The 10161-nt window shown below is 32.7% G+C and overlaps 1 protein-coding gene and 1 long non-coding RNA gene across 2 annotated transcripts; both read right to left on the reverse strand.

Moving 5' to 3' along the window:
* Positions 1 to 221: 221 nt before the first annotated feature.
* Positions 222 to 7531, reverse strand: LOC105950544 (2-alkenal reductase (NADP(+)-dependent)). The gene is made up of 7 exons (XM_088821039.1): positions 7294 to 7531; positions 7023 to 7207; positions 6750 to 6916; positions 6549 to 6631; positions 6003 to 6255; positions 868 to 878; positions 222 to 468 (listed from the first exon to the last, which is right to left on the reverse strand). The coding sequence occupies exons 3-7, from the start codon at positions 6912 to 6914 to the stop codon at positions 348 to 350; spliced, it is 633 nt and encodes a 210-aa protein (XP_088677165.1). The 5' UTR covers positions 6915 to 6916; positions 7023 to 7207; positions 7294 to 7531; the 3' UTR covers positions 222 to 347.
* Positions 1035 to 2952, reverse strand: LOC148769800 (uncharacterized). The gene is made up of 4 exons (XR_016032320.1): positions 2837 to 2952; positions 2018 to 2739; positions 1697 to 1929; positions 1035 to 1320 (listed from the first exon to the last, which is right to left on the reverse strand). It is a non-coding gene; the product is annotated as an uncharacterized LOC148769800 (long non-coding RNA).
* Positions 7532 to 10161: the final 2630 nt, after the last annotated feature.

Consider the following 10161-nt stretch of genomic DNA (forward strand, 5'->3'; position numbering starts at 1 on the left):
GAGGACGAAAATCATTTTAGGTGGTAAATATAAGGATCAAAAGTGTAATGATCGCTTTTAATTATCTGTTATAAGTTTTGACCTGTTCGGAATTGTTTTTTATTCTTTAAATACCGCGAGACACTATTTATTTTAGCTTAAGCAATGAATATTTTTTCTGATTATCGGTGAAATGTATTATTTAATATTCATATCTCCAATAGTAACAAAAAAGTACAAGATGAAATTATAAACAAAGAAAAACGAAGTTCTTGGAGTGAATTGACAATGTCATTTAGCAACACAAACAAATTTAAAAACCAAATTAAAGAAGTCCTTGATCACAATTTCATAAAAAAAAAAACAAGCTACTCACTAGCCACAACCACAACTTGCTTCCCTACATTGCGGCCGGAGAAGAGCCCAACGAGAGCGTTTGGTGCATTCTCAAGGCCTTGGGCTACATCCTCAACGTACGTTATTTTCCCACTACAACAAAAATGCCTTTTCGAGATGTATACATATGTCTCAATATATACCATTTTGAGGCACTTTTACTTCTAGGGGCATTTAAAACATATGTCGCATAGTTGTGTGTTGCGTTAGCTCGTGAGGCATTATTTATATGTCCCAATAGAATTTTTCTTTTAAGACTTTTATATGTGTCTCGATAAAGTAGTTTTGAGGCACACATATAAGCCTTATAAGAATGTTAATATTTATGTACAATTTTTTTATGGGACACTTACTTTAGTATGAGGATATTTATATATGTCCGTAAAAATGTATAATAGGATATTTATAAGTGTCTTTATATATATTTATACGGGCATCGCTAATTGCCTCATAAAACTTTTCTGGGGACATTTGTTACAAAATTGAATTGACTTTTTAAGACACTTACAAATGGCCTAACAAACATTTTAGGACACTAAAAATAATAATATATACAAGTGTCCTAACTAATTCTTAGTACACCTTCATATAGAAAATTAACGCAAAGCAATATTTAAAAAAAAAATATCAAACATAATAAAATTAATTGCTAAACATCATTCATAAGTTTCATCTGCATTTCATCAAACGAATAGTAAAAAAAAAAATAGTATTTTAAAAAAACTTCAAAAACTATTCATAAAAACTAAAACAAATCTCCCAAAGACTATCTAACAGGATCAAGTCAGAATTCTTGAACATAAACCTAAAATGTCGAAGTAGCAACATAAATTTTCTATCAAAAAAACAATTACCTATTATTCTAAAATCTAGACTAAAAACTCAAAAGTAAGCTCATTCATACTTCAGACTGCATCACACATGAAACTCACCATCCAAAGCGACCTACATGCACCAAAATATACATTAATTAGAAATAGAAAATCAAATTAAAAACACAATAATATATATTAATTGGATCATATATGTCTAGATGCTTGAACCAACCATATAAATCACAGATAAACAACAAGTATCTGTGAAGAAACAAAAATTATCAAGAGCTATAACACTATGTAAACCCATATTTCTTATAATAAATAGCATACACATATTTATGATGATATCAATACACAGTCCTTGCAAAATTTCTTGAATAAGTACCTCTTTGAAAACACAAAATACATTCATGAAAGCTAGTCCTTTAAATCATCCACATAAGTAACTCATATAGTAAGACAAACATAATAAAATATTTAATCTTATTGAAATAAGGACATACCAATGATAATGGCCAAGCAACGGGTACTCCACGAGCACTTCCAATTGTTTGAATATGATTGTGAGGGAAAATTAATCTTGCTCTTTTTTCACTTGGTATTGAATGACAACTTTACAAAAATCGGTGCCCAAATCGATACCATTAACTCTAACATTTTCCATCTCGTCCACAATACCTGTTGCAACTATCTCATTGATATTTGCAAGACTTTTTAAAACAACAGATGAGCCAACCTGTAAATAATTTTTTTTAATAATTAGTGCATCAGTTGTTATTTAATTTATATATATGTATATCAGTTACATGTTTTAGTTGTATTACCTTGATACTATCTGAATGTGATGCTGCTGCAAACGATATTTGATTGTCCAGTGAAGTTTGAGCATCAACCTGCCCACTTGAAAATGAACTTGGAACATATACCGAATCATATTGTCCATGTGGGCTTGTGAGTTCAGCATTTTCTGGAGCTGTGAGTTGAGAATTTGTAGGAGCTTGCTGATTTGGAGATGCAAGGGGAGCACTTTCAACATGAGGTTGGCCAGTACCATTTAGTTTATTTACTAATGTGGATAGATCATCATATTTTGCATTCAACTCCATATATTTTGTTTTGTACTCCATGGCATGCCTAGAAAGTGTAGCACGGCTAGCCTTGTCTCCATAAACATCAGTGAGTGTTACTCTCAACCCATACATACGCAGTTGTCCATCCTTATCCTAACCCAATACTTTCGCAAATGAATCGTCGGGATTATAAGTTGTTTGGTCGTCATTTGAATTTTCAAAGTCTTGAAGATCTAGTTCTTTCATTTTATCTTGAGATAGCTAAATTGTGAGACAAGTAAACTATATATAAATAATAATACTGCTTACACCTTATGTACTTGCATATAGAAATGTCAAAATTAATACTTACAACTTTTTCTTTTATTGTCAGACTTTTAGCTGAACCATCATCGCTTTCCTGCCAGATTAGGACCTCGAGATAAGGCTCTAAGTTCTTTAGAAACCTCATTTCCAGCAAGATATAATTCTTCAACCTGCTTGATATAATTTCGTATTAAAAAATAGCTACAAACTAGTATTTGAATAGCTTAAATATAACATCCATCAGAACTGTATCATATATTAACTTACATGATTATATAGCCAGCCAGCAAAAGTTTCACTATGAATTCTTTCAACGTCTTTCCTACTAAGACGACGATTTGCCGCTTCAACTAAAGCTTTGTGTTTTCTGCATAAAGCTTAAACATAAATCATAAGAATATATGGCAGTTAAAATTAAGCTAATACAATTACGTTTGAAAATATCTTACGCAATGAAGGGTTTAGTTTCGCTGCAGTTGAATACAACATATTGATGTGCCTTGGTTGTTATTTCCTTGCCCAAAACTACACAACTTCTTCTTCCAACATGACGCCCCGTATTAGAAAATATTGGGAATTCTACTGTACTCTCACCACTAACATCATCATTTCTATGAACTTTATTAAACTTAGTCTCCACGTCCTCTAAGTATCTAGAACAAAAGGTTAAGCATTCTTCCATCAAATATCCTTCAGCAATTGAACCCTCAGGACGACTACGATTGCGCACATATGATTTTAATGTTGACAAATACCTGAATTATAATACATAAAATATATTATAATACATAAAATAATTATACCTGAATAATTTTATAGAAGTGAAGTAACAACATAAATAAAATTACCTTTCAATAGGATACATCCAATGGTAATGCACGGGTCCTCCAAGCCGAGCCTCATATGCCAAATGAATCGTCAAATGAACCATTATATCAAAAAAAAGATGGTGGAAATATCTTCTCCAACTCACAAAGAGTTTTGCTAATTTCATCTTCAAGATGAATTAAATCTTGAGAATTAAGAACTTTGGAACAAATCCCTACTAAAGCAAAATAGAACAAGTCAACTAATTACACAGTGATCACAAGCAAAATGTAATAAAGGTCCATCAAAAGTTTAGATTACTCTACAAAAATTATTACTGGATAAGGATTATTTTTTTAATGACACACATCAAAGCACTGATGGGTATTCGCCCAAGCAGTCGACGCAATTTTTTTACGAGAACTTTAGTTTTATTCATATTAGTGGAGATGATGAATTACCCAATCCAACTATCTCTAATTAGAAAAATCCATTATAGTTTAAATAAAGATAAATTGAAATATGAAAATCTCTTAAATCTGCCGGGAAAATTATATTTTATGTCCCTAAACTTTAACACTAAAACGATTTATGTCCTCAAATATTTCAATCCATGAAATATGTCCTCAAACTTGCCACTTTTGATCAATTTATGTTCTGCCGTTAACGCCGTCAGCCAACTTTGACGGTAATAACACATGTGGCTCACGTGACGTCCATTTGGACGTTAAATGTGACGTGGAATAACACATGGCATTGAAATGTTGACATGGCAAACAAATGTACTAATTTCCCGTCACATTTCTACGTCACTCTCCTAAATCACACTTCACGGTTCATCTCATAAAACCTAGCCATTCAATTCCAAAATATCTTTCAATCTCCTCAACCCACTCCCAAATTTCCAATCCAATCTGCATTCTTGGTCAAACCCATGCCAAACTTGAAGTCATAAACCCATAAAAAATCCAAACTTTCTCACATTGCAAGAGTTCTTCCCTTCAAGATGCCGCACTGCTTTTGGTGAAATCAAAACTACCACACACCTTCCAAAATCCCAAAATCCCAAAATCGAAGTTGAAAGATATTAACTTTGAAGAAACTTACTCAAAATCATAAATTGTTGCTCGATTATGATGTCCCGGGTCCACAAATATTCGAAACTCTGCGAAATTAGGGTTGGGCAATCTCGTTGTTGCGGAATTTCACCTTAATTTTGAAGCTTCCTATAGGTAATTTGGGGGTAGGATTTCTGCTTTTTGGTTCAATAAATTTGGGTGTAATGAAATGTGATTGTTGGTGAGATTGAAATAGAGTAAGAGAGTTACGTGTCACTCTCCACATCTTTTTATTTCGCCAGATAGATGCAGGTAGTTATTCCACGTCATATTCAACGGCCAGATAAACGTCCCGAGAGCCATACGTGCTATTTCCGTCGAAGTTTGCTGTCGACGTTAACGGTAGAACATATATTGATCAAAAGTGGCATGTTTGAGGACATATTTCGTGGATTGAAATATTTGAGGACATAAATCGTTTTAGTGGTAAAGTTTAGGGACAAAAAGTGTAATTTTCCCTAAATCTGCCCCTTCAAAATTTTATCTCTCGTTAGTGTCTTGATTCTACTAAATAATATTTTCAATTAAACATAATCGATTTCGTCCTGGTTATGTACCTAATCTGATTCATCTACTAAGTGGAATAGATTTTATTTATTTTTTCTTATTTGCCCTTTCTCTCAACTAAATATAATCAAAGTATTGTGGGTGTACTACATACACCATTGCCACCCAAACGTACATGAGTTTTGCAATGAGATATTTCATATGAGAAAATAAAACTGAAATAAACAAAAATCCAATTATCACCCAATTCAGAAGATTTAAACAAACGAGGAATAAATAAAAATTAGATGAGAAATACACAAATTGAAATCCACCGAAACACAAAGAATAAATTGAAAACAACAAATAATTAAAATCCACAAATAACTATGTCATATACGCATCCAAAAAATTGAAATCCACCCAAACAACATATATTGAATTCAAACATGCAAATAATTGATAAGAGAAAAGAGCACATACCTTGAGAAGAGAGCCGCCGGTGAAGGCCTAGCTAGCCGGGAAACCAATTTCCCCAAAATCTGTAGATTATTAAGTGGCGTCGAGAATTTGTGGAAAAATAGGGAAAAATACGTGGGTGCTATGGAAGAAGTGGAGGGAGAAAAGGGAAGAGGCAAAATTCCATTATTTTTTTTGCCGATTAATTGATAAATAAATATATTACCTTTTAAATGCCCTAATAAGTCTAATTTTTGGGACACAATATAATTAGTGCCCTAATATATCGTCCTACTATTTTATACCAAATTTTTTGAATTTTAAATGCCCCAATAAATTTTATTTTTGGGGCACAATGTAATTAGTGTCCTAATTTGTCATTATATTACGTTATATTACGAATAATAAAATAATTTACATTTTAAGTGCCTTAAAAAATTATAGTTTCGGGACATAATTTAATTATTGTCCCAATATTTTACTTTTTGGGATACATGGTAAAAATTGTCCCAAACAAAATGTCGTAATATATATATCTTTTGTTGTAGTGTCCCTTGTTTAACGAGCGGGACCACCATCTCCAAGAATTTTGGATAGAGATTGTAGTACTCAAAAACCAAGAACCCCTCCATGCGTATTCGCTTCATTACAAGGCACAACAAGTTTCGAGTACCTTCGTCTGGATCTTCAAGGTTGTACTGCGATATCATTCCACAAACGGCAATGCGGCCGTTGACTCTCATGTTGAGGAGCACCGCATCGAGCATCTTTCCCCCCACATTCTCAAAGTAAATATCGATGCCGTTTGGGAAATACCTAACAAATATTCAATTCATTAATTAGGTTATATATATGTTATGTTTTTTCATAGATTTTGAGATGAGAAAAATGAAAATAAAAACTTTGAAAATTTCTAGTATGTTTTTTGTACTTGTAAAACACCCGATAGAGGACTTAGCTTGTTGCATTTTTACGTGTAGTTTAATTACTCCGTTTTATTCCTTGTTTTAGTCGCAAAATACTTTCTTGATTGTTTCTTCGTTATAAATGAAAAACAAAATATTAATTTTGCTAACTTGCAGATTTCGTGCACGAAATAATAAACTAACCTCTTTAAAGCTGCATCCAAATTAGGTTCTTCTTTGTAGTTGAATGCATCATCAAACCCAAATTTATTCTTCAACAGATCCACCTTCAAACAAATTTGATTAAAAAAAAATTATATATATTTTTACTTATCAAATATAATGGAAAAAAACAAAAAAAAAACTAAAATTGAATTTTGTGATCTTTATATATATTTTTAAGACCTTATCTTTGCTTCCGGCACTGCCGACAACATAGCACCCGAACAACTTGGCGAATTGGCCAACGAGTTGGCCAACGGCTCCCGATGCAGCAGAGACGAAGACATATTCTCCCTTTTTCGGAGAACAAATCTCATAAAAACCAATATAAGCAGTATGACCAGGCATACCTACAAATCATATTATAAAGTCCATCACATACATACATGCAAAAAAAAAAAAAAAAAAAAAAAAAAAAAAACCGAGAGAAGGGCGAAAACGTCAATTTTTACGTACCGAGAATTCCGGTGTAGTAGGAGAGAGGCAGATCTGCATTCTGAATTTTGAATAAACCTTGTGTTGATTTAATGAGGCTGTACTCCTCCCAGCCTGTTAAACCCCAAGGCCCAAATCAAGTCGCCTTTCTTGAAATCGGGATTAGAAGAATCCACGATTTTCGCCACTCCATATCCGGTAATCGTCTAAGTAATAATAAAATTTGTGTTTATAGTTATTTATAAACATAATTGAACCCCCCAATAAAAAAAGGCAATCAGAAAATACTAACCGAACCAGGGGTAAAAGAGTCAATGTAGCTGCTGTCCGTTTTCGTCATGCGGCCGCGCATGTAAGGGTCGCAAGACAAGTAGAGATTCTTCACCAAAACGGCGTCGTCGGAGCATTCATATGGGATCTTCAGTTTAACAATGGAGTTCTTCAGAATCAAATCCGATTCTTTAGGGAAACCCTTTACATAGTCCTTTAGTATAACCTGCTTGTTGCTCGCTTCCTCCACCATCATTTTTTCTCTCCAGTATGTGTAATTCTGTACATGTTTTGGTATTTATGTTTGAGACACAGACCTCAACATTGGAAAAAAGTACACTTAATATGTTTCTTTAAGGTAGTGGAATTTTAGCAAATCATATTTTTTCTACTTTGCTTAAATATTAGAGCATATCCGATGCTAAACTCAAAAGAAACTCTGAAAGTACTAGATGTTAATTATCAAATATGAATTTTAAAATTTTATTTATCCTATTTGGCAAGATTTAGATTCTCTACTGGCTGCTGATATGCTACATCGGGTGAAATATATTTGGTAGATGTTTACTATTTACATACACACAAACACACACACACCAATCACACCCACATTGGTGTGTGTAGATCAACGGTAAAAAAACACCCGGTGTAACCTTCACCGGGTGTATATAGCATAGAAATAACCGGTTGCTGCAAAATCTTATCCGATACAACACTCAAGAGTCAAAATATTTTCTTAGAAAATAAAAGAAAAATAGTGATAAATAATGAGTTGGCACTTTAGAGATTCTCAAGACGACACTTCAATTTCAGAGTGTCATCTTAAGTGTCACTAAAATCACAAGTGCCACGTCATTTGGAGATTTTTTTTTAGATTTGCATTGGAGATGATTCTCGAACAAAAATCTCAAAATATCCTATGTGGCACCCTAAGTGTTGGAGATTGAGTTTAGCATTAAATATGATCGTACAATCAAACCTCTATAAATTATTACAGTCGGAATTAGCAAAATCATATTAAGTTAACGAAATATTAAATTATCTAACTAATAATTTAGTATGTTTACATTTAGTTGAGACCGGAAGAAATTATTATTAAGCGACATTATTAATTTATAGAGGTTCTATGGTATGTATATTTTACTTCTTCATAGCCATTTAACACATTAACTTTAATTTTTGTTTTACTATACTTTGATTTCTTATTTGACCCTTCTATTTTTCACACCTACATAATGCAGGAAAAACTAAATTTTCTTACTAATAAGAAGAAAAATATATTTTTTCAGCAAAAAGGTAATCAGACAGTTAGATGGAGGGGTGGAGTTGCAAAATTGTGTCTAAGAAGGTGGATGCAAAAAATTGAATGTATTATTTGAGGGTGTGGTTGCAAACAATCATAGTTCATAGGAGGTGGATGTCAAAATTTTAAATGTTTAGGTTACAGTTGAATTAAGTTAGTGAATGTAAGTTAAATTCAAGATAATAATTTAATTCTAGAAGTTGAGATTATGAAAAATCAACTTTAACCAACTATATAGAAGTTAGTGTATTAACATTAATACATCTTAAATTGTGGTTCTAATTGCTAGATTAACACCTAATTCATTAGAAGAGGAGGAAGAGGACGAAAAAGAGGAAGATTCTTCTTCTCCGTCCTCCTCTTCTTCTTCGTCCTCTTCCTCCTCGTCTTCTTCTTCGTCCTCTTCCTCCTCGTCCTCTTCCATCTCCTCTTCCTTCTCATCCTCTTCCTCTTCTTCCTCCTCGTCCTCTTCCTCTTCATCTTCTTCGTCCTCGTCCTCCTCTTCACATTTATACCTTTTATCAAAATTATTCTTACACGGATATTTCATAAAAATAAGCTAAAAGTTAAATGTGATTTGCAAACACTTATAACTTCTGGATTAACCGCTTCAGGTTATTTTGTTAAGAATTTGCAAATACCCTCAACTTTTGTTGGTAATCATTTATTTTTAACTTATAGTCTTATACTCACAATCATCAATTCCTATTTTTACAACATTTATGCAGACCCCCTAAGTAAATTTTGAAATAAGTATATTTAATTAATTTTAAAAGTTGGTAGTGTTTGCAAATACATAAAAAAAATCAATTATAAGTGCTTAATTTAAATTTTGAGATTTTTGTAGAAACAAATTAATTTCTACTATTTTGGTAAAATATCTAAATTTTCCTATGCCTCGTGCAACACGACGTAACCTCCTTCAATCTTATATAAGTACGGTCGATGTTGTCGAGATTTATAGCTTGCATGTGTCATAACATATGATGAAGTTAACAGCAGATGATGTTAAATAACAACCTACTAAGCACACATATATATTAGTTTGTGTGCTTATGTGTAGATTTACGGCTAAGTAATTATCGGTGTTAATAATCGGGTGTAACATAGAATTTCCCTATAAAAAGTGGAGCTAAGCCTTGGGAATGTGGTAATACATCTAAGAAATTATTCCACCGAACATACACCCCTCTGGATCCAGGAATAGCATCATGTACTAAATGTCCTGCCCAAGTCAAGGAACTTACGCCCAAAAGTCCTGACAAATGATGATTCAGACGAGATTTGACATTTTTGAACCACGATAAACTCTCGGTTTCTATTTTGGTTGTAATTCTAGAAAACCTCCTATTAAGGATATGGCAGAAAAAAATAATTAAAAAAAAGAGTTCCAGTATAAAGATCTTCATGGTCTCCGAAGGAGGACAATTGATGGCGCCAGATTTCCGAGTATTGAAGATCGAGGAAATCCGCCGAGTTTTTTGGAATTAAAAGATTGGCAAAGATTTATTTTCCATATTTATTTTGGAATTTATTAGAGTCCTATTCTTATAATACTTCTATTAGGACTTAGATTTATTTTCATGT

The sequence above is a fragment of the Erythranthe guttata genome, chromosome 7 (assembly GCF_056151865.1).
Source record: "Erythranthe guttata isolate IM_541 chromosome 7, IM_541, whole genome shotgun sequence".
Classification (NCBI taxonomy): Eukaryota; Viridiplantae; Streptophyta; class Magnoliopsida; order Lamiales; family Phrymaceae; genus Erythranthe; species Erythranthe guttata.